General features: G+C 45.9%; 1 protein-coding gene across 2 annotated transcripts in view; it reads right to left on the reverse strand.

Moving 5' to 3' along the window:
• Positions 1–26330, reverse strand: part of ADGRD1 (adhesion G protein-coupled receptor D1) — a 1635406-nt gene that overhangs the window by 1382340 nt on the left and 226736 nt on the right. For both annotated transcript variants that reach the window (XM_069620079.1, XM_069620080.1), the window contains 3 exons: positions 23748–23815; positions 10905–11060; positions 9973–10014 (listed from right to left, as the gene is read on the reverse strand). In XM_069620079.1, coding sequence (XP_069476180.1) covers positions 9973–10014; positions 10905–11060; positions 23748–23815 — 266 coding nt within the window. The remainder of the gene's footprint in view (positions 1–9972; positions 10015–10904; positions 11061–23747; positions 23816–26330) is intronic.

Consider the following 26330-nt stretch of genomic DNA (forward strand, 5'->3'; position numbering starts at 1 on the left):
ATCATGACATGTCAGAGCAGAGCAGTGTATACTGAGGGATATTAGAGCATATCAGGACATATCAGAGCAGTGCATACTGAGAGATATTAGAGGCTATCAGAACATATCAGAGCATAGCAGTGTACACTGAGAGATATTAGAGCATATCATGACATGTCAGAGCAGAGCAGTATATACTGAGGGATATTAGAGCATATCATGACATGTCAGAGCAGTGTATACCGAGGGATATTAGAGCATATCAGGACATATCAGAGCAGAGCAGTGTATACTGAGAGATATTAGAGGCTATCAGGACATATCAGAGCAGCGCAGTGTATACTGAGAGATATTAGAGCATATCAGGGCATATAAAATAAGAGGGAATTCGTACTTTGGAGCATACTATGCCATATCATGCCACGGTAGGCTTAATTATGCCATCAATCAGTGCATACCAACACATATCATAGAATGTATGGGCCTATGAGGACATATAAAGACGTATTAGAACACATGAGAGCCTATCGCCGCATATCAGGGCTGACCAGGACTAATCAGAAGACATCAGGACTGATCAGGGCCTACTATATCATCCCATTTAAGGGCATATCAAGCCTTAATGGTTGTGATATATTAGAGCATATCTCAAAATGACATGGTAATTGGGAAATCTGCAATAAATCAGGCACCTTGAGGACTGATTAACAAATATGGAGAGAATCTGTTTGAGATACCCAAAACATCATGGTATATCAGGACCTATCAGGATAGATGTGTGCATTCAAGGGCATGACAGAGCAGATCAGGTGATATTGTGACGTATCAGGACTTATCATGATATACACTTCTATTCAAGGGCATGACAGAGCAGATCAAGTGAAATCTTGATCTATCAGGAGTTGTCAGGATATACGTGTGTATTCAAGGGCATGACAGAGCAGATCAAGGTGATATTGTGATCTATCAGGACTTACCAGGATATACGTGTGTATTCAGATCTATCACGACTTATCAGGATATATGCGTGTATTGAGGGCATGACGGAGCAGATCAGGTGATATTGTGATCTATCAGGATCTATCAGGATATATGTGTGTATTCAAGGCATGACAGAGCAGATCAGGTGATATCATGATCTATCAGGAGTTATCATGATATACGTGTGTATTCAAGGGCATGACAGAGCAGATCAGCTGATATTGTGATCTATCAGGAGTTATCAGGATATATGTGTGTATTCAAGGACATGACAGAGCAGATCAGTGATATTGTAATCTATCAGGACTTATCAGGATATACCCATCTGTGCAAGGGTATGACAGTGCAGATCAGTGATATCGTAATCTATCACGACTTATCAGGGTATATGCGTGTGTGCAACGGCATGACAGAGCAGATCAGTGATATCGTAATCTATCAAGACTAATCAGGATATATGCGTGAATTCAAGGGCATGACAGAGCAGATTATGTGATACTGTGATCTATCAGGATTTATCAGGATAAATGTGTGTATTCAAGGGTATGACAGAGCAGATCAGGTGATACCGTGATCTATCAGGACTTATCAAGATATATGTGTATTCAAGGGAATGACAGAGCAGATCAGTGATAGTGTGATCTATCAGGACTTATCAGGATATACACATGTGTTCAAGGGCATGACAGAGCAGATCAAGTGAAATCGTGATCTATCACAACTTATCAGGATATACGTGTGTATTCAAGGGCATGACAGAGTATTTCAAGGTGATATTGTGATCTATCAGGACTTATCAGGATATACGTATGCATTCAGATCTATCAGGACTTATCAGGATATACGCGTGTATTCAGAACTATAAGGACCTATCAGGATATACGTGTGTATTCAGGGCATGACAGAGCATATCATGTGATATTGTGATCTATCAGGATTTATCAGGATATATGTGTGTATTCAAGGGCATGACAGAGCAGATCAGTGATATTGTAATCTATCAGGACTTATGAGGATATACCCGTCTGTGCAAGGGTATGACAGAGCAGATCAGTGATATCGTAATCTATCAAGATTTATCAGGATATATGCGTGAATTCAAGGGCATGACAGAGCAGATTATGTGATACCGTGATCTATCAGGTCTTATCAGGATATATGTGTGTATGCAAGGGAATGACAGAGCAGATCAGTGATATTGTGATCTATCAGGACTTATCAGGATATACACATGTGTTCAAGGGCATGACAGAGCAGATCAGTGATATTGTGATCTATCAGGACTTATCTGGATATATGTGTGTTTGCAAGGCCATGACAGATCAAATCAGTGATATTGTGATCTATCAGGACTTATCAGGATAAACGCATGTATTCAAGGGCATGACAGAGCAGATCAAGTGAAATCGTGATCTATCACGACTTATCAGGATATACGTGTGTATTCAAGGGCATGACAGAGTATTGTAAGGTGATATTGTGATCTATCAGGACTTTTCAGGATATATGTATGTATTCAGATCTATCAGGACTTATCAGGATATACGTGTGTATTCAGAACTATAAGGACCTATCAGGATGTACGTGTGTATTCAGGGCATGACAGAGCATATCATGTGATATTGTGATCTATCAGGATTTATCAGGATATATGTGTGTATTCAAGGGCATGACAGAGCAGATCAGGTGATATTGTGATCTATCAGGATTTATCAGGATATACGCACATATTCAAGGGCATGCCAGAGCAGATCAGCTGATATCGTGATCTATCAGGAGTTATCAGATATATGTGTGTATTCAAGGACATGACAGAGCAGATCAGTGATATTGTGATCCATCAGGACTTATCAGGATATACCTGTCTGTGCAAGGGCATGACAGAGCAGATCAGTGATTTTGTGATCTATCAGGATTTATCAGGATATACGCACATATTCAAGGGAATGCCAGAGCAGATCAGCTGATTTCGTGATCTATCAGGATTTATCAGGATATACGCACATATTCAAGGGCATGACAGAGCAGATCAGTGATTTCGTGATCTATCAGGATTTATCAGGATATACGCACATATTCAAGGGCATGCCAGAGCAGATCAGGTGATATCGTGATCTATCAGGACTTATCAGGATATATGTGTGTATTCAAGGGAATGACAGAGCAGATCAGTGATATCGTGATCTATCAGGACTTATCAGGATATACGCTTGTGTTCAAGGGCATGAGAGAGCAGATCTGTGATATCGTGATCTATCAGGACTTATCAGGATATATGTGTGAGTGCAAGGCCATGATAGAGCAGATCAGTGATATTGTGATCTATCAGGACTTATCAGGATAGACGCGTGTATTCAAGGGCTTGACAGAGCAGATCAGTGATATTGTGATCTATCAGGAGTTATCAGGATATATGTGTGTATTCAAGGGCATGACAGAGCCAATCAGTGATATCGTGATCTATCAGAGCTTTTCCGGATATACACCTGTGTGCAAGGGCATGACAGAGCAGATCAGGTGATATTGTGATCTATCAGCAGTTATAAGGATAGACGTGTGTATTCAAGGGCATGACAGAGCCTATCATGTGATACCGTGGTCTATCAGGACTTATCAGGAGAGATGTGTGTATGCAAGGGCATGACAGAGCAGATCAGGTGATATTGTGACATATCAGGTCTTATCAGGATATACACTTGTATTCAAGGGCATGACAGAGCAGGTCAAGGCGATATTGTGATCTATCAGGACTTATCAGGATAGATGTGTGTATTCAAGAGCATGACACAGCAGATCAAGATGATATTGTGATCTATCAGGACTTATCAGGATATATGTCTGTATTCAAGGGCATGACAGAGCAGTGATCTATCAGGACTTATCAGGATATACCCGCCTGTGCAAGGGCATGATAGATCAGTGATATCGTGATCTATCAGGACTTATCAGGATAGAGGCGTGAATTCAAGAGCATGACAGAGCAGATTATGTGATATCAAGATCTATCAGGATTTATCAGGATAAACATGTGTATTCAAGGGCATGACAGAGCAGATCAGTGATATGATCTATCAGGGTTTATCAGGATATGCACGTGTGTGCAAGGGCATGACAAAGCAGATCAGGTGGTATCATGATCTATCAGGACTTACCAGGATAGACGTGTGTATTCAGATCTACCACGACTTATCAGAATATACGCCTGTGTGCAAGGGCATGACAGAGCAGATCAGGTGATATCGTGATCTATCAGGAGTTATCAGGATAGACGCTTGTATTCAAAGGCATGAAAGAGCAGATCAGGTGATATTATGATCTATCAGGAGTTATCAGGATAGACGCTTGTATTCAGATCTACCACGACTTATCAGAATATATGCCTGTATGCAAGGGCATGACAGAGCAGATCAGGTGATATTGTAATCTATCAGGAGTCATCAGGATAGACGTGTGTATTCAAGGGCATGACAGAGCAGATCAGTGGTATCATGATCTATTAGGGCTTATCAGGATATACGCGCGTGTGCAAAGGCATGGCAAAGCAGATCAGGTGGTATCGTGATCTATCAGGACTTACTAGGATATACGCGTTTATTCAGATCTACCACGACTTATCAGAATATACGCCTGTGTGCAAGAGCATGACAGAGCAGATCAGGTGATGTTGTGATCTATCAGGAGTTATAAGGATAGACGCTTGTATTCAAAGGCATGAAAGAGCAGATCAAGTGATATCAAGAGCTATCAGGAGTTATCACGATAGACGGTTGTATTCAAGAGCATGAAAGAGCAGATCAGGCGATAATGTGATCTATCAGTACTTATCAGGGTAGACGCGTATATTCAGATCTACCACGACTTATCAGAATATACGCCTGTGTGCAAGGGCATGACAGAGCAGATCAGTTGATATTGTGATCTATCAGGAGTTATCTGGATAGACAGGTGTATTCAAGGTCATGAAAGAGCAAATCAGGTGATATTGTGATCTATCAGGACTTATCAGGATATACGCGTGTATTCAGAACTATAAGGACCTATCAGGGTATACGTGTGTATTCAGGGCATGACAGAGCATATCATGTGATATTGTGATCTATCAGGATTTATCAGGATATATGTGTGTATTCAAGGGCATGACAGAGCAGATCAGTGATATTGTAATCTATGAGGACTTATCAGGATATACCCGTCTGTGCAAGGGTATGACAGAGCAGATCAGTGATATCGTAATCTATCAAGATTTATCAGGATATATGCGTGAATTCAAGGGCATGACAGAGCAGATTATGTGATACCGTGATCCATCAGGACTTATCAGGATATATGTGTGTATTCAAGGGAATGACAGAGCAGATCAGTGATATTGTGATCTATCAGGACTTATCAGGGTATACACATGTGTTCAAGGGCATGACAGAGCAGATCAGTGATATTGTGATCTATCAGGATTTATCAGGATAAACGCGTGTATTCAAGGGCATGACAGAGCAGATCAAGTGAAATGGTGATCTATCACGACTTATCAGGATATACGTGTGTATTCAAGGGCATGACAGAGTATTGTAAGGTGATATTGTGATCTATCAGGACTTATCAGGATATACGTATGTATTCAGATCTATCAGGACTTATCAGGATATACGCGTGTATTCAGAACTATAAGGACCTATCAGGATGTACGTGTGTATTCAGGGAATGACAGAGCATATCATCTGATATTGTGATCTATCAGGATTTATCAGGATATATGTGTGTATTCAAGGGCATGACAGAGCAGATCAGGTGATATTGTGATCTATCAGGATTTATCAGGATATACGCACATATTCAAGGGCATGCCAGAGCAGATCAGCTGATATCGTGATCTATCAGGAGTTATCAGGATATATGTGTGTATTCAAGGACATGACAGAGCAGATCAGTGATATTGTGATCTATCAGGACTTATCAGGATATACCTGTCTGTCGAAGGGCATGACAGAGCAGATCAGTGATATCGTGATCTATCAGGACTTATCAGGGTATACACATGTGTTCAAGGGCATGACAGAGCAGATCAGTGATATTGTGATCTATCAGGATTTATCAGGATATACGTGTGTATTCAAGGGCATGACAGAGTATTGTAAGGTGATATTGTGATCTATCAGGACTTATCAGGATATACGTATGTATTCAGATCTATCAGGACTTATCAGGATATACGCGTGTATTCAGAACTATAAGGACCTATCAGGATGTACGTGTGTATTCAGGGCATGACAGAGCATATCATCTGATATTGTGATCTATCAGGATTTATCAGGATATATGTGTGTATTCAAGGGCATGACAGAGCAGATCAGGTGATATTGTGATCTATCAGGATTTATCAGGATATACGCACATATTCAAGGGCATGCCAGAGCAGATCAGCTGATATCGTGATCTATCAGGAGTTATCAGGATATATGTGTGTATTCAAGGACATGACAGAGCAGATCAGTGATATTGTGATCTATCAGGACTTATCAGGATATACCTGTCTGTCCAAGGGCATGACAGAGCAGATCAGTGATATCGTGATCTATCAGGAGTTATCAGGATAGATGAGTGAATTCAAGGGCATGACAGAGCAGATCCGGTGATACCGTGATCTATCAGGACTTATCAGGATATATGTGTGTATTCAAGGGAATGACAGAGCAGATCAGTGATATCGTGATCTATCAGGACTTATCAGGATATACGCTTGTGTTCAAGGGCATGACAGAGCAGATCTGTGATATCGTGATCTATCAGGACTTATCAGGATATACACCTGTATTCAAGGGGATGAAAGAGCAGATCAGGTGATATTGTGATCTATCAGGACTTATCAGGATATATGCGTGAGTGCAAGGCCATGACAAAGCAGATCAGGTGATATTGTGATCTATCAGGACTTATCAGAATATATGCCTGTGTGCCAGGGCATGACAGAGCAGATCTGTGATATTGTGATCTATCAGGATTTACCAGGATATACACCTGTATTCAGATCTACCATGACTTATCAGAATATATGCCTGTGTGCCAGGGCATGACAGAGCAGATCTGTGATATTGTGATCTATCAGGATTTATCAGGATAGATGCGTGTATTCAAGGCCAAGAAAGAGCAGATCAGGGGATATTATGATATATCAGGACTTATCAGGGTAGAAGCATGTATTCAGATCTACCACGACTTATCAGAATATACGCCTGTGTGCAAGGGCATGACAGAGCAGATCGGGTGATATTGTGATCTATCAGGAGTTATCTGGATATACGGGTGTATTCAAGGGCATGACAGAGCCGATCATGTGATACCGTGGTCTATCAGGACTTATCAGGATAGATGTGTGTATGCAAGGGCATGACAGAGCAGATCAAGGCGATATTGTGATCTATCAGGACTTATCAGGATATGCATGTGTATTCAGATCTATCAGGACTTATCAGGATATACGTGTGTATTCAGGGCATTACAGAGCAGATCAGGTGATACTGTGATCTTTCAGGATGTATCAGGATATATGCGCATATACAAGGGCATGATAGAGCAGATCAGGTGATATCGTGATCTATCAGGAGTTATCAGGATATACGTGTGTATTCAAGGGCATGACAGAGCAGATTAGCTGACATTGTGATCTATCAAGACTTATCAGGATATATCTCTGTATTCAAGGGCATGACAGAGCAGTGATCTATCAGGACTTATCAGGATATACCCGCCTGTGCAAGGGCATGATAGATCAGTGATATCGTGATCTACCACGACTTATCAGAATATATGCCTGTGTGCAAGAGCATGACAGAGCAGATCAGGTGATATCGTGATCTATCAGGAGTCATCAGGATAGACGTGTGTATTCAAGGGCATGACAGATCAGATCAGTGATATCATGATCTATTAGGGCTTATCAGGATATACGCGCGTGTGCAAAGGCATGGCAAAGCAGATCAGGTGGTATTGTGATCTATCAGGACTTACTAGGATATACGCGTTTATTCAGATCTACCACAACTTATCAGAATATACGCCTGTGTGCAAGAGCATGACAGAGCAGATCAGGTGATATCATGATCTATCAGGAGTTATCAGGATAGACGTTCGTATTCAAAGGCATGAAAGAGCAGATCAGGTGATATTATGATCTATCAGGAGTTATCACGATAGACGCTTGTATTCAAGGCCATGAAAGAGCAGATCAGGTGATATTGTGATCTATCAGGACTTATCAGGGTAGACGCATATATTCAGATCTACCACGACTTATCAGAATATACGCCTGTGTGCAAGGGCATGACAGAGCAGATCAGTTGATATCGTGATCTATCAGGAGTTATCTGGATAGACGGGTGTATTCAAGGTCATGAAAGAGCAGATCAGGTGATATTGTGATCTATCAGGACTTATCAGATAGACGTGTGTATTCAAGGGTATGACAGAGCAGATCAGGTGATATTGTGATCTATCAGGACTTATCAGGATAGATGTGTGTATGCAAGGGTATGACAGAGCAGACCAGGTGATATTGTGACGTATCAGGACTTATCAGGATATACACTTGTATTCAAGGGCATGACAGAGCCGATCAAGTGAAATCGTGATCTATCACGACTTATCAGGATTTACGTGTGTATTCAGGGCATGACAGAGCAGATCAGGTGATATTGTGATCTATCAGGACTTATCAGGATATATGCGCATATTCAAGGGCATGCCAGAGCAGATCAGTGATATTGTGATCTATCAGGACTTATAAGTATATACCTGTCTGTGCAAGGGCATGATAGATCAGTGATATCGTGATCTATCAGGAGTTATCAGGATAGAGGCGTGAATTCAGATCTACCACGACTTATCACAATATACGCCTGTGTGCAAGGGCATGACAGAGCAGATCAGGTTACATCCTTCAGAAGTGTGCCTGCAGTGCGTGATTTAGGATCCACAATATTCACACTTACCCCTGCAAATGGGATAGAAATGAATAGTGCTGCTGTTACGCTAGTTTGAGCTTCACCTATTCACATGTGTGTGTTTTAAACTATTTGTGGTTTTGTGAAGAACTCGCACTTCTCATGCCGCCTGCCTTTCTTTCAGTTTAATAACGTGTAGAGCTGTATGTGTTGTTTTGTTGCTGAAGTTCCTGCAGGCATGCTGACCTCTAATCTTGAGTGTGTAAGTCACTCTTTTCTCAGGCCTTGGCAGTGAGACAGTGGTAGGAATATTAAAGGTAACAGGCAGTGCCTTTTGTCATAGATTTTTGTTAAATAAAGATCACAACACTGGACCGCAATAACCTCGTGGTTGGAATAAAGCCCCAGAGGTCCTGGTGCAAAGGATGGCTGTGAAGCCACAATCCTTTCATTTGAAAAGCTTGGGAGAGTCGCCACTTTTGTGAGTGAGCCATGCCTGGGAACTAAAGGCATGCAAAGCAGGGAATGTCTGAGGTTTGTGACAGCCATGCCATGGTAGTAAGACATTGTAGCACAGAAGGCAACCACAGCGGCTACAGCAATGTGTTACACCTCGTTAAGACCGCCTTTCCTCCCACTGATCAGTGAAAAGAAAGTCTGTCTGACACTTCCCTTGGCAGTGTCTAGCTAGGAAATGCCCTCTGTTGTGACAGGAAGATTGACGCCTGTGCATGCAAACTACAATGAAACACAAATAAAAGATGCCAGCTTTACTGTGGCACAGGGTTATTCCTGCCTGGTGAACATCCATTGTGCGATGTGATGTTTCCGGTCAGAGTAGCTTTTGGGTGAATACATGTCTAACCGCACAATGCAAAATCATTGCACTACAAATAAGGTTCCTATTACACACCCTCATACGTCCCCCATACCCGCCCCCTGGGAGGCAGCAGAGCCAGGCCTGGCGCCGCTGCTGGAATCATATAAACGAGGGCTGAGTTTGCACCCCATTTCCTTGTGATTGGGGAGCAGCGCAGAACACACACACGCAGGGATCATGATGGCACGCCTGTCTTACCTGCAACAGCCCAAGAGCCTCTGCCACAGTTTCCAGGAATGCCTAGGCAGAGAGAAAACAGACATCAGATATTGCAGAATTCCTGGAACCCGGGACCTGTGAGAAGTAATGCACATTTCGCATTAGTGACGCCCCTGGAAGAGTGACATGTACACCCCTCTGTAGTCGCTGTGGGAAGGCGGGGTGCCAGGGCAGTGGGCAGGCGGAGTGCCAGGGCACTGGCAAGGACCAACTCTGCCCCAAAACAGAATCTGACAGCAGAGAAGGACCCACGCCTCTAGAGTACACCCATTCCATTCCTGGTCTTGGTTTGGACCCCATTCATAGTCTTCAGTTTTACCCTTGCTTGCATGGCTCTGTATATAGTCACTGTTTTCTCAACTTGATTTCTGCTGCGATTGTTCCAAGCTTGCACTGCCCCCGCTGTGAACATACATGTGTATTATTAATCCTGAGCCCCTCCCGCATCTGTTATCAGGACCTCCCAGATGTAGCGTGCCTATCCATACTCCTTCGCCCCCCATTGTGGGGCTTTGTGTAGCAGTGAAGGGTCCTGAAGCCCATTGTTCCTGGGCAATGTTTTGCACCTAGTTTGTCCCCACCATCTAACCCCTTAAGGGCAGTTATAGCTATTAATGTGAACCATCTGCTGGGCGAGGAAGAAATGGCTCGCCTTTCAAAGGGCAACACATATTACACGTAGATAAATGCTACTAACTGCCCCTAACTGCCCCAGCCCAACGGAACTCACAGAAGAGAGCCTGCCAAGTGACTCACTTTGCCCGATTGTCAGAAAATGTCTTCTTTTACCAACTGGTCTGACAGACTGGCACCCCTCTAGCTACCCCTTCAGTCCCCCTCGCTGGCTCCTGCCTCACCCCATCATCTCGTAGGATAAAACCACATTTCTAGAGGAAAGAGCGAGCACTTACCTTGGTGAGGTTGTAGGCGGTCTCCCCCGACATGGATTTGTTGGGTAGGTTGAGGGACACGTTCTCCAGGTACCCCAACATCAGCGCCGGGTACTGGGGGCTGCCCCTCTCCTCGGTTAGGTCTACGAAGAGGGGGCGGTAGGCATCCGTGGTGTCCTGGAGGGCAAAGGGCACAGACACACTTCAAAGAAGGGCAAGGTCATGGCTGCTCCTTGCGCGCGCGGCCCGCACAGTGCACAGGGTGACTTCACCGACCTATTCTTCCCCAGTAAGTAGCACGGCCCTCCTCCATTTCTTTACTACCCCCAAGTCATGTTGGGGGACGGATGGGACAGGGGGCTGTAAGCGCAGAACCCTGGATTTTGGGATTTCACGTTAGTACCACATTCACCGGCACCCTGCAAATCTTGGCGCCCCTACTTCTTTCATTTACCTTGTCCCCCCCTCCCCGCCCCTCAGCTCCCCCCCCCCCCACCAATATCCAGGTTAAGTTTAATAACCGTATCTGGCAAATAAGCCCCCACACAGCAGGGGCCCGCTTCAGCACATGTCTGGGTGAGCACTCATTAACCAACTCATTCTAGCCCCTAACCTGCATTATACGTTTTTAACATGTTTTGAAACATGCTTAATACCTGAAACTGGTCTCCGGTATTAAGCGCGTTATAAAAGAACAATTGCAATACTAGCAAACCTCCACACTACAGGGGCACGCTTCAACACATTCGCCTACTCATGCTAGCCCCACACCTGCATTCTAATTGTACATTTTTTTATTACACGCTTAATACCTGAAACTGGTCTCCGGTATTAAGCGCGTTATAAAAGAACAATTACCATATTAACATGCCTCCACGCCTCCACACTACAGGAGCACGCTTCAGCACATTGAAATACTCACACACCTGCATTGTGCAGGAACTTGCCTTCATGACACATTGCTTGCCGTCATTGGTGGGCGTTACCATTGGCTGCACATACATCCCGGTAGCCCCTATCACCCGCCCCCTCCCTTTAGCCCCACCCACCCCATGCCCCCTCTCAGCTAGCCATTGGCTTGCCTGTTTCGTCAGCTTCCTTGTCCTGCTTTCCATTTCCTCTCAACTCCTGTACTTCTTCCCCGTCCCATCTGCCAATAGACCAGTCTGGTTTACGCCTGGTGCGGTCACAATACACAGACTAACACTAGGCGCTATAAGATCCATATGGTAGTGACGTGTGCGGTATAAAAGGCTTTTAACATAACCTATTTGGGAGCTAAGGTGATGGCAGCGTGGGGCCTTCAGACCCCCTTCTCACCGCTTTGTCACATATGTGCGGTTGGAGTGCGGCACAAACAGGGTGGGGCGGGGGGGAAGGGCTGTGCTCCTTAGTCGCAGGCGGTGGGTCAAGCTACCCTCTTAAGAGGACGGCAGGCACGATTAAAATAAGCAGCACAGTTAATCAACAGTACAAAATAAAATGCACAATGCACTGTCTAAAAATGTCAAGTTCTATAAGATAGAAAAGATTTAAATTAAAAGTCTAAGGGCCTGATTTACAAAAATATTTTTAATGGGACTTTCCCAAGTAGTCAAAACATTTTTGGAAATCCGACCTCAAACCTTCAAATGAACAAAACACAACATGGATACCTGAAAACAAATCTGCGATGTCATATGACTATATGTATTTGGGATGTTCCATTTGCAGCGTGAAAAAGAACAAAGTTCAATGGCCCTTATTAATATTGGCATAAAGGATATTGGGTGCATCTTTTCATTGGTGGAGTTGTTTTTTCTGACACTTGTCCAGTTATCACCCATTCATGGGGTTAATCCCCTTCTTACGCGACTGCCTCAATCGACTCCTTTCAAACCTCTCCACCTGCAGAGTCAGGGGGGCAGGTGATATTAAATCACTATTATTATGTATTATAATTATGGTACTTATTAAGCACAGACCAGAGGTAACAACAGAACAGATAGCAGGGGGTGGGATACAGAGGGGCACAGAGGAGGGGTGCAGCTGTACCGGGTGGCAGGGAGAAGAGGAGCGGATGACGACTGGCGAGTCAGGTGGAGCGAGGGACGATCTCATGGCCTATGTGTTGACACAGAAAGATTCCTTGCAGAGGTGGGTCTTGAGATCTTTTCTGAATTGTAGGAGCGTGGGGGCGAGTCTGATACCGATGGGGAGGAGGTTCCATAGTCTTGGGCCGTAGGCTGAGAAGGCTTGTTTCCTGGTCCTTTCTTTTTTACAGTGGTGGATTTTAAGCCAGCACGCGTCCTGGCTTCTGGTGGTGCGCTATGCGTCGGAGATGCTGAGTTTATCCGCAAGGCAGCTGGGTGACTTGAGGCCTTATAGATGATGCAGCAAGACTTGAAGATGATTCATGCATGCAGTGGGAGCCAGTGAAGGTCAATGAGGGACGGGGTGATGTGGTCGTATCTGCATGGACCCTTGATGAGGCATGCAGCCACGTGCATGACACTTCTCAGGGGCACCCAGGAGGATGACGGGAGGCCTTCGAGTAGTGCATTACCCACATCCAGGTGGGACAGGACCTGAACTGGAGGCTTCCAGCCCTTCAAGATGAGAAGCAATACCCTGGAGGTGGTTGGCGATGCCGATTCTACTCATACATCGATAATCAAGATGACACAAATAGTTTGGCAAAGTTTGTCTGTTTTAATGCAAGTCTTAAAACAGGTAGTACAATGAACATCAGCAATCGCTTGATACTCTGACTCTAACTACTTCATAAAAAGTTGGTCATAGCTGACGTGTTGACCTGCGTCATTATCAACGTCATTTTACGAGTCAAACTACAGAAATTTATCGGGAAGCAGGATTGGGTCTAAGTGAATGACTAAGCATAGGTACTATATCTGTATGGAGTAACAGAGAAAGGTAATAGGATAGCTAACATCATGTGGGGCAACTAACCCCTCCCTCCAAAATGACCAATGGTCCCCTACAATTGGTTGGCTTCTAACGCCCGTCAAAAATTTCCACCTACGTGAGCAACACGCAGACTGAACAACCAAGTGCAGATAAGCTCGTCTTTGCACCGGCTTCCCACCAATTAAACTGTCATCCATCATCACCTCAATGGTCCAGTGTCAATTAGTACTTTGAAGTTGATCTTGAGTTTGTACTGTTCTCTGAGAATTTTTAAGGAGTATGGGCACTATCCGGCTTCCCTGCTTAGGTGTGACCATCTCGTCCGTCCAACTTTCTTCCATCACGTGACTGGACACCATGAATTGAGCCTTTTTGTGTATTTGATTTTATTCTTCAATAGTCCTCTGACGTCTTTTGTTTTTGCTTGACCTTCTTGAACAGGAGCTTCTGCTCTTTCACGTTAATTGTATCCAATGTCAGCCAACTCCTAGTTTTATAAGACCTTGGCTTTCTTGGCTCAGTGAACGCCTTAGCTGAAATGGATGCTGTTTAATTCAATTGCTTTTTGTAACTGCGACACTGGAATGAGGCCTTCTTGCGTTGTTCAGTACTTCTTTATACGTAGTAGTGGAAACATTCGTTCTTCACTTAATTCATATGTATCTATGAGGTGTATATATGTATATTGTTGGCACTGCCGCGGTCTAATCTACTTGTGGCTAGCTTCATGGTTGCTTTGCTGCTTGCACTTCATTGCATTTGTACACCTTTAAACTAACTAGATACCTTCATCATGCTTATGGCATAAGTCTCTTCATCTTGATCCCAAGATGTCACTTATCCTTGGTACTTTGTCATCTATAAATCGTCTGCCTCTCTGGTCTGGTTATCTTTCTATCTGGGTGTCGATTCAACTTTGTATGACATCACCATTCATCCTGGTCTTTCATTGTCTTTGTTTCATCAGGAATCCCGTTCAAATGGTCATCATATTTTCTTGGATGCAAGTATGGTGTCCTCAATGGGTACTTTACTTTCCATATTCTCTTATATAGGTATTCCTATGGGTACTGCACAGAGCCCTCTCTCTTCTCTTTGTTGGTTTAATTGTTCAGTACACATTACATATTTTGGTTCATACGTTTCAGGTAATGTAGGCGGGGCAGTTGGAGAGGGGGTACTTAACTCCTCATCTACAAACCAGTGCTTGAAAAGTGTATCTAAAGCTGTATGGAGGGTTGAAGGGATTGAATGTATGGAGGTGGGGGAGCTGATACTAAGCTGTCTGAGATTTCCTAGATATGTGTGTCTTGAAGGAGAGGCGTTTGTCTATGTGGAACCCAAGGGACTTGGCGCAGGAGGTGAGCTCGGGTGTGAAGTCCTCAGAGTTCATGGTTGATAGCCAGGTGTGTAGGTCTGGGTGTTCCATGTTGTTGGTGAGGAGTAGGAATTCGGTCTGATGTTTTGTTTTTGGCCAGGTGAGAGCCCATTGGCCCGTTTAGTTAATGCCTTGTGTCAGCTGACTCATAGGTATGGCTGCGATCCTTCCCCTAGGTCCTGGAATGGAACAGGTTCTTTAGGGTAGCAGGGGTCACCCCAGTCAGTGATTTGCCATCTCCAAGTTCGAGGTCATCCGTGAACCACATCTTCTGGGTGCCTGTGATTCTCAGGAACCCCACAACCAGGGTCCTAGCTCGACTCCGTCGCCCAACCCTCACCCGTGCCTGGTCAGATACTCCTCAGGTTAGTGGCTTGCCCTGGTCCCCGTAAAGGCCCTAAGTTTCTCGTTACTTCCTTTGACTTTTGCTCTGAATGTGAAGGTACTTTGAAGGCACCCAATTGGTGATCGACCGACAGCAGGCGGTGATCTCCGCCTCTGTTCCATTGATTGCAATGTGGGCTGCAGGGGGTGTTCTCACCTTTTTATTTTCGAGTGTGTGCATAGATCGGGGTGCATTTTCCTGCATACAGTAAACCCTATAAGTGTCTCTAGGGGCAGCGTGCCGTGCCACTATTGCCTATAGGCTGTTTTCTATGCTATTTGCGGAGGCCCTTTAAGCAGCTACAGGAAACCTTGAGCCCAAGGTTTTCCTGTTTATAAACTTGCTTCTCTACAATGCAGCGTTAAAGAGAAGCACCAACTGTCCCTGAGTGCAGAAAATACCCAACTACTCCTATCCGTACAAATCCTTTAGGAGGACAACTTTAGCTCGTGTGTGCTAATATGATGGGTGTCCAACCTACCTTCCCGATCCTCCAAACCTTGCTTCCCAGCCTGGCTGGGTGCTACTAAGCAGGTGATGTGCTTTATAGCCTAGCTCCCTTTGCTTATCTATATGCCAATGGGCACAGCGCCCATGTGATTCCTGAGAGCCAACCCTTGGGCTGCTAGACTACCTTCATACAGCACCCTCTTCCAGGCTTCCATTCCTGCTGCACAGACCCCATCTCCTGTTTTGTGGATAGCGCTTTGAAGTCATCGTGCCTCCTCTTTGTGAGATGTTCTCTCAGCATGTACGTGGCCACTTCCCTGGATCACCACAGCCACGTGGGCATCTTTCAGGAAAAGCTGGAGGCCTGCAGTGGCAGCCCACAAGACACCTTTGGGCCAGAGGCCGGGTCTAAATAGAGAAAAACTGGACTGGGCAAAAGGGTGCCCTGACATGTGTAATACTCCCATAATCAAGGTTTACTTTTACAGTGTAAATCCCCACCTTACCTGGTGCTCTTCTACCTATCAGTGACCTCCCACCTCCCTTATGGGTCAAGGATGTTGTACCAAGGAGAGTTCTGCGACTGGACCGAGTACCCACGTGCTTGGACCCCACCGAATGGCACCTTTTGACACACATGTTTTCCTGTTGCCTGACAAGTTCTTGATGTCAATCACAGTGAGGTGTGAAGTCTCTGAAGCTTCTAGGTAACAACACAACCTGCATCTGACTGGAGAAGCACCTGGCATCTGGCAGGCGTTGCTTTGAGACCCACTCACAGCCTGATGCCCCATCCAGCAGTCAACCTCTGAGTGAGGGAGCATGTACCCCAATGATCACAGGGGTATTCATGAATAACATTACTCGCTGCTTACTACTATCGCTGTCACTAACTATACTGAAGCAGGCTACACGCCAAGATAACCAATTAACACCGCGCCGGGGATAGCTGGTGTGTGCTTCAGCAGCACGACCGGTCCCAGCGGCTCAAGGAACCTGGCTCAGATAGTGAAGAAAATGTCCACTCTGAGTAGAGGCCGAAGCAACCAATAGCCCTGTGACTCTATTGAAGAGACTTTCAGATTCTCAAGCCGTTACTGCAGGTTCACATGTTTCTACCTAGACGTGGCTTCTGCAGGTTCATATTAGATGTGGCTTCTACAGGTTCACATGTTTCTACCTAGATGTGGCTTCTGCAGGTTCACATGTTTCTACCTAGATGTGGCTTCTGCAGGTTCACATGTTTGTACCCAGATGTGGCTTCTGCACGTTCATATTAGATGTGGCTTCTACAGGTTCACATGTTTCTACCTAGATGTGGCTTCTACAGGTTCACATGTTTCTACCTAGATGTGCTTCTGCAGGTTCACATGTATCTACCTAGATGTGGCTTCTGCAGGTTCACATGTTTCTTCCTTCATAGATGTGGCTTCTGCAGGTTCACATGTTTCTGCCCAGATGGGGCTTCCGCAGGTTCACATGTTTCTTCCTTCCTAGATGTGGCTTCTGCAGGTTCATATTAGATGTGGCTTCTACAGGTTCACATGTTTCTACCTAGATGTGGCTTCTGCAGGTTCACATGTTTCTACCTAGATTTGGCTTCTGCAGGTTCACATTAGATGTGGCGTCTGCAGGTTGACATGTTTCTACCTAGATGTGGCTTCTGCAGGTTCACATGTTTCTACCTAGATGTGGCTTCTGCAGGTTCACATGTTTCTGCCTAGATGTGGCTTCTGCAGGTTCACATGTTTCTACCTAGATGTGGCTTTTGCAGGTTCACATGTTTCTACCTAGATGTGGCTTCTGCAGGTTCACATGTTTGTACCCAGATGTGGCTTCTGCAGGTTCATATTAGATGTGGCTTCTACAGGTTCACATGTTTCTACCTAGATGTGGCTTCTGCAGGTTCATATTAGATGAGGGCTTCTACAGGTTCACATGTTTCTACCTAGATGTGGCTTCTGCAGGTTCACATGTTTCTACCTAGATTTGGCTTCTGCAGGTTCACATTAGATGTGGCTTCTGCAGGTTGACATGCTACTACCTTGCAGTGGATTCTGCAGGTTTACATGTTTCTACCTAGATGGGGCTTCTGGTGGTTCACATGTTTCCACCCAGATTTGGCTTCTGGAGGTTCACATGTTTCCACCCAGATTTGGCTTCTGCATGTTCACATGTTTCTACCCAAATGTGGGTTCTGCAGGTTCACATGTTTCTACCTAGGTCTTGGTAGGATAGCCCAGTGGCAACGTGCTTACCTTGGAAGCAAAACAATACGGAGCAACAAAAGTTCGACCCCTGGGTCCACGCTTAGAAACCTCTGGGTATTAAGCGTGTTATAAATAACCTATCATATCATATATGTGGCGTCTACATGTTCACATGTTTCTACCTAGATGTAGCTTCTGAAAGTTCACATTAGATGCAGCTTCTGCAGGTTCGCATGGTTCTGCCCAGATGTGCCTTCTGCAGGTTCACATGTTTCTACCCAGATGTAGCTTCTGCAGGTTCACCTGCCTCTACCTAGATGTGGCTTCTGCAGGTTCACATGTTTCTGCCCAGATGTGGCTTCTGCAGGTTCACCTACCTCTACCTAGATGTGGCTTCTGCAGGTTCACATGTTTTGTTTCTTCCTAGATGTGGCTTCTGCAGGTTCACATGTTTCTTCCTAGATGTGGCTTCTGCAGGTTCACATGTTTCTTCCTAGATGTGGCTTCTGCAGCTTCACATGTTTCTTCCTTCCTAGATGTGGCTTCTGCAGGTTCACATGTTTCTTCCTAGATGTGGCTTCTGCAGGTTAACATGTTTCTGCCCAGATGTGGCTTCTGCAGGTTCACCTGCCTCTACCTAGATGTGGCTTCTGCAGGTTCACATGTTTCTACCCAGATGTAGCTTCTGCAGGTTCACCTGCCTCTACCTGGATGTGGCTTCTGCAGGTTCACATGTTTCTACCCAGATGTAGCTTCTGCAGGTTCACCTGCCTCTACCTAGATGTGGCTTCTGCAGGATCACATGTTTCTGCCCAGATGTGGCTTCTGCAGGTTCACCTGCCTCTACCTAGATGTGGCTTCTGCAGGTTCACATGTTTCTTCCTAGATGTGGCTTCTGCAGGTTCACATGTTTCTACCTAGATGTGGCTTCTGCAGGTTCATATTAGATGCAGCTTCTGCAGGTTCACATGTTTCTGCCCAGATGTGCCTTCTGCAGGTTCACATGTTTCTACCCAGATGTAGCTGCTGCAGGTTCACCTGCCTCTACCTAGATGTGGCTTCTGCAGGTTCACATGTTTCTGCCCAGATGTGGATTTTGCAGGTTCACCTGCCTCTACCTAGATGTGGCTTCGGCAGGTTCACATGTTTCCGCCCAGATGTGGCTTCTGCAGGTTCACCTGCCTCTACCTAGATGTGGCTTCTGCAGGTTCACATGTTTCTTTCTAGATGTGGCTTCTGCAGGTTCACATGTTTCTTCCTAGATGTGGCTTCTGCAGGTTCACATGTTTCTTCCTTCCTAGATGTGGCTTCTGCAGGTTCACATGTTTCTTCCTAGATGTGGCTTCTGCAGGTTCACATGTTTCTGCCCGGATGTGGCTTCTGCAGGTTCACCTGCCTCTACCTAGATGTGGCTTCTGCAGGTTCACATGTTTCTACCCAGATGTAGCTTCTGCAGGTTCACCTGCCTCTACCTAGATGTGGCTTCTGCAGGTTCACATGTTTCTACCCAGATGTAGCTTCTGCAGGTTCACCTGCCTCTACCTAGATGTGGCTTCTGCAGGTTCACATGTTTCTGCCCAGATGTGGCTTCTGCAGGTTCACCTGCCTCTACCTAGATGTGGCTTCTGCAGGTTCAAATGTTTCTTCCTAGATGTGGCTTCTGCAGGTTCACATGTTTCTAACTAGATGTGGCTTCTGCAGGTTCACGTTTCTACCCAGATGTAGCTTCTGCAGGTTCACCTGCCTCTACCTAGATGTGGCTTCTGCAGGTTCACATGTTTCTACCCAGATGTAGCTTCTGCAGGTTCACCTGCCTCTACCTAGATGTGGCTTCTGCAGGTTCACATGTTTCTACCCAGATGTAGCTTCTGCAGGTTCGCCTGCCTCTACCTAGGTGTGGCTTCTGCAGGTTCACATGTTTCTTCCTAGATGTGGCTTCTGCAGGTTCACATGTTTCTTCCTAGATTTGGCTTCTGCAGGTTCACATGTTTCTTCCTTCCTAGATGTGGCTTCTGCAGGTTCACATGTTTCTGTCCAGATGGGGCTTCTGCAGGTTCACATGTTTCTTCCTTCCTAGATGTGGCTTCTGCAGGTTCACATGTTTCTGCCCAGATGGGGCTTCTGCAGGTTCACATGTTTCTTCCTTCCTAGATGTGGCTTCTGCGGGTTCACAGGTTTCTACCTAGATGTGGCTTCTGCAGGTTCACATGTTTCTACCCAGATGTAGCTTCTGCAGGTTCACCTGCCTCTACCTAGATGTGGCTTCTGCAGGTTCACATGTTTCTACCCAGATGTAGCTTCTGCAGGTTCACCTGCCTCTACCTAGATGTGGCTTCTGCAGGTTCACATGTTTCTACCCGATGTAGCTTCTGCAGGTTCGCCTGCCTCTACCTAGATGTGGCTTCTGCAGGTTCACATGTTTCTGCCCAGATGGGGCTTCTGCAGGTTCACATGTTTCTTCCTTCCTAGATGTGGCTTCTGCAGGTTCACCTGCCTCTACCTAGATGTGGCTTCTGCAGGTTCACATGTTTCTTCCTAGATGTGGCTTCTGCAGGTTCACCTGCCTCTACCTAGATCTGGCTTCTGCAGGTTTACATGTTTCTTCCTAGATGTGGCTTCTGCAGGTTCACATGTTTCTTCCTAGATGTGGCTTCTGCAGGTTCACATGTTTCTTCCTTCCTAGATGTGGCTTCTGCAGGTTCACATGTTTCTTCCTTCCTAGATGTGGCTTCTGCAGGTTCACCTGCCTCTACCTAGATGTGACTTCTGCATGTTCACATGTTTCTACCCAGATGTAGCTTCTGCAGGTTCGCCTGCCTCTACCTAGATGTGACTTCTGCATGTTCACATTAGATGTGGATTCTGCAGGTTGACATGTTTCCACCCAGATGTGGTTTCTGATGGTTCACATGTTTCCACCCAGATGTGGCGTCTGCAGGTTCATATGTTTTTATCCAGATGTGCCTTCTGCAGGTTCACCTGTTTCTATCTAGATGTTGTTTCTGTCAGATTCACATGTTCCTACCCAGATGTTGCTTCTGCCAGGTTCACACACTTTCTTTATGTTTGTTTTTGTTTTTTGATGGGATTTGCTCAAGTTCATCTTTTTTCACATGTATTGGATTGGAAATCTGGATTGATGCCTTGCTCGCCCTCCTCTGAGAACCTGCAGTCAGTGGCGGATCCGGCCAGCATGCCCCCGCATGACCCCGCATGCCCCCGCATGACCCTGCTTGGCCAGGCTTGGCTACTTCCACAATGTAAACGCACAGCACAAGAGGGCGGGACTTCCGTTCTCATGTGTGTTTGCATTGTGAAAGAATCCAGGACAGCCCAAGCCGGGCCCCAATCCCAATAGCTGCACTTCCAAAGTTCAGGCTGATTGCATTCAAATGCAAAGTCACACGCAGCAGCGTCCTGAACTGAGCCGCCTGTGGCTTTTTAATGACCTGCGACGTGCCCTATTCTCTTATCCAACCCTTCATCTGACACTGATGGGCTCTTTACCTCAGCAAGAAGGTGCTCACTTAAAATAAAGCCCCCCTTTAAAGGTTTGCCATGATGTCTAACATGCAAAACAAGGGTTGCTTAACATGAATAGATACATGTGCTTAACCTGTTGCACAACAGCCTGCTGGAAGTTTGCAACAAAAGTAACCTTTATCCAAGTAGTGGTCTAAAAAAAGATCTTTTCTGTCAGGCGTGTAATATTTAGCATTGTGGGCCTTCTAGTTTGCCATTCAGTATGCAGAAAATAAAACAACAATATTCTTTTGCTTTAACATGTGTCTCTAAGGATTAACTTATTATAATGTTGATATAATACGAGACGTGTATTTTATAAGTAAATTATCTGAGCTCAGAAGTTTCTCAGGACCATGTGTGAGGTCATGAAATTCCTGTTTTATTTCTCTTTCGATTCTGGGACTTGTAGTTTTTTCTCTACCGTTTGAAAAGATGGAACATTTATTCCAGAGAAAATCAGGACTGGATGGAATTCTGACGCATAGCCATGGGAAACTGGAGAGCTCTGCTCTACAAGACATTATTGTAGGTCTTGAAATCCAAACGTTAAATATTTTCACCCAGTGGAGCTTGGTAGGTATGTGTTCAAACTGGACATGGGTTAAAATCCCAGCTTCACTGTTTAAGCAGAGTGTGTGATCCTGGGCCAATAATGTAATCCTTTTAGTATAGAGGACCGGCCTCAGCAGTGCCCTCATGAACTTTGCTCTCATTTTGCTGCCAGTCACCAAAGTGGCATAGGCCATCCAGAGTACTGCCCAACACAGAATGAGAGAAAGGCTTTGCTATGCCCCGTTATGCCATGTTATTGAATTTTGAATAGCACATAGTCTACCATAAACAAAGCAAGTGCCTACGTGCATGTGTTGGGGTAAAGGGGCAGGAAGACGACAAGAAAGTACCTTCATGCTCAGTGTGCCATGAATCAGTGTGCATGCAGCAAGATAGCCGTTGGATTAATGTGCCTACTGCAGAGAACTGTGTTTTAACTGCCGGCCACAGGTTCTAATCCCCTCAAGTTTCTTCCTTCTGAGGCCATTTTGGAGGGATGTCACCTCCTGCAATGTTATATGCAAATGAAGGGGCCCGGTAATTAATTTGCCCCACTTGGACCCACAATTCCAAGTTCTACATATAGGGTAGCAGATAGTAGCCTGGGTAGTACTGCAAGCCAGCGCCCTACCAGAGAAGAGTGAACCACGACAACACGGGAGATGGCAGAGTGCAGGATCATGAGGATGACGGATACATCGGCGACTCAAGATGGCCACTCTTTACATAGTTATGTGAGTCACATGCACAGGGATGGCAGGGGTGGAGGTTTACCTCCAGGGTCCAGGAGACTGAGGTTCACAGCAGATTTTGTGAATGTTGGTGGTGTTTTTGATGATGATTCTGTGTAAAATAATTTAGTCTGTTTCAAATATTTTTATATTTAAGTTGGTTTGAGCTTGTTTTAGAATGTTTAAGGTGGTTTGAGTTGGAGTTGGTCTGAGCATGTGACTATAGCCAATCCTTCGTGGGCACGCTACTTCTCATGGCAGCGAAGCGGGCCCATGTCACGCGTGATGCTTTGAGCCAATCCCAACATTGCACTTTGCATGCTGGGACATGTACGCCCTGTATCACACTGATGAAAAGGAAACTACACGTCCTGGAAGAGACACCTGCACAAAGCCAGACCGCACGAATGATGAGCAGATAAGCAGAGCTGCACTGCAACATGGCATGAACCCCTATCCCCCAAACAATTACAGCAGGCATTACCGGGGGGGGGGCAAACTCGAACAGAATGGGAGTCAACATGCGAACTGCGGGCCCACAGCCGCAGCGCCCTGGTGTGGTGACACCTCTTTAGCCCTGGCTTGCCACATCTTAGAAACTAGGCCAAGTCAATGAAACCTGCACAGACGTCTGAGCTGAAAGGTCCAAACCCGCAGAGGATGTGGGGTTTTGGAGGTTCTGATTCTCATTTCTGCCCGGTTGGGGGCCATGTACAGCCTCCTTACCTGGGGGGCTCCACTGGTGCTTGTCACGTTGATCCAGGGAGGAGCTGTTGAAAGGACATCCTGTTCACCTGTAGGGAAAAGGAGTGTTGTGTTGAGCACCGAATGGCAACAATAACGAGCATTTAAAGAGCCAACACCACGAAGCTGCTGTTGAAGAAATAATAGATTTGACCAATTCTGTACTTAATGCACATCTCGAACCCTTAGCCGGGAATCATCACAATTGAGTTATTTCAGCCGCTCCCAGCACCCGTGGGTTCCTGGGTCCTGTACAAGCAAACTGCTAAAGGGGCGGACGTCCAATGGGCAGATAAACAGGGTTCCAGTCCTAAGCACCACATGTCTCGGTCACGATTTACATAATAGCCTGCAAGCCCGGGCTTAACCTCATCACACTGGGCGAGTTTAAGGGGCTGGGGGCATGATATGATATGATATGATATGGCATTTGTAACGCGCCTATACACAAGTGTTTCAAGGCGCGACGAGGCAGGGAGGGGGCAACAGGGGGAGGACAGACAACGATCCTACTAGGCCAGGTGTCATTCAGACCGCGCAAGGGCAGGGGTAGGGGGAAGGGTAAAGTGCAGTACAAGGTAAGTAGAATAGAAATAAATAGATAAATAAATAAATAGGGCCAGCTGGTGGCAGGTGCAAGGTAAGTGCAGACAAGTGCTGGGAAGGGGGGGCTGTAGGGATACAGAGACAGTCCCGCAGTGCAGGGGTTGCCAGGGAGGCAGTGCAAGTGGAGAGTGGCTGGGCCCAGGACCGAGGTCGGTGAGAGTGGCCAAGTTTCAGATTCAGTGCAGAATTTAGTGAAGAATTAGCAGGGGAGAGGGAGAGAGAAAGCAGAAGCAAAGAGGAAGGTTTTGAGGTGCTTCCGGAACCAGAGATGGTCATCCTCAAGTTTCAGGGAGGCAGGAAGGCTGTTCCAGAGGGAGGCTCCTGCCGCGGAGAGAGATCTACCCCCAGCTCGTTGCTTCGAGAAGCGGCTGACCCTGAGGGAGTTGGAGACGGATGAGCGAAGGGCTCGGGAAGGAAGATATTTAGGAAGAGAGAGTTGCAGGTATTTGGGCCCCAGGCCCCAGAAGGCCTTGTGGACAATGCAGAGGGTTTTCAACTTAATCCTCGCAGCCACTGGGAGCCAGTGTAGAGATTTCAGTCCTGGAGAGATACGGTCCCTGGGCTTGAGGCCAAGGACAAGTCTCGCAGTTCTGTTCTGGATGAGTTGCAGAGGGCGGAGAGTGGAGGCAGGCAGATTAAGATAGAGACTGTTACAGTAGTCCAGCTTTGAGAGAACCAGGGCTCGGGAGACAGTGAGCTTCTGGGGGAAGGAGAGGAAGGGAAGAATACCTCTAAGGAGGTGCAGCTGGTAGTGTGACTTCTTAGAGACGTCAGATATATGAGGAGAGAAGGAGAGTGTGGAGTCGAAGATGACCCCGAGGTCATCTGTGGTGCACTTCCCCATTGGATGTCTGGATATCGTCTTATACTTTCGACTCAGATACACAATAAAAGGGTTGTTCACCACCTTTCCCAAGCCACCTGGCATGGCTCCGCTTCTGCACGGGGAGGCTGGTCTCCGATCTATATGCCCAAATGATAGAAAATAGAGTGGCATGGTTGAAGGCGGCACATTTGAGATGGGAAGAGGCACGGGCTAATCCGATACCTGATGCCAATTGGCGAGATAGGTCGCCTTCACAGTCGGGGGAAGCTACTGCACTTTAAGTACTTGCACCAAACCTATTACACACCGCTGGCTCTTCGTAGATTCTTCCCAAACAGCCCCGATGAAAGGATGAGCTGCTCCTACTCCCCAGCCACCTTCTTACACCCTGCATGGCAATGCCCGCTGATCATGGAATGCTGGCCCCAGGATTTTCAGAAGCTGGGGGACCTTGTTGGGGGACACATGGAACTCAGTCCTTTGGTGGCACTGCTAGGTTATGCCAAGGACGTTCCTGGGCATGTGAGGCATCTTGCCAGGTTGCTGTTAGTCCTGGATAAAAGGCGTGTGTTTATGACGTGGGGGAGGAGGGCCACTCCTACGACAAACCTGTATGCCCTAAATTTGGCAAAATACAGAATATATCAGACCCCCAAAATATTGAAACCATCAAAAAAAATAGAATTTGGAGAAAATTGCTAAATTCTAGGCTCATCTTTACTCGGGATGAAGACTGAACGCTGTTTGCTTCTTCTTACCCAAGCAGAGCAGCCTTGCAATTTACTTTTGCCCCCAAATTGTTAAAGCAAGCATCGAAATCAGAATTTGGAAACATTGTTACAGTGCCAACTCCAGGCCAACAGACAGAACTGTGGTTATGGCCCATGGCCTTGAATTGGCTTCTTGATTTCTCTTACCCGGACAGCCGAGCTTCTGAATCAGCTGAGTCTTTCAAACTCTACCCCACCTGGCCTGTTTAAGAACTTGACTGTTCTGAGCAGCTAGCCATATAAGGTGTGAGCCCTCCCCCGCCCTCAGGCTCATCGGAACCACCGGCTGTTCCTGGCCAGCCAACCCGCAATGGTGGGTGTCGCCTGCCCTTAGCGCTAGGGGTTGCAACGTGGTATTTTGCA

This window comes from Ambystoma mexicanum, chromosome 10, assembly GCF_040938575.1.
Source record: "Ambystoma mexicanum isolate Mex_15411 chromosome 10, UKY_AmexF1_1, whole genome shotgun sequence".
Classification (NCBI taxonomy): Eukaryota; Metazoa; Chordata; class Amphibia; order Caudata; family Ambystomatidae; genus Ambystoma; species Ambystoma mexicanum.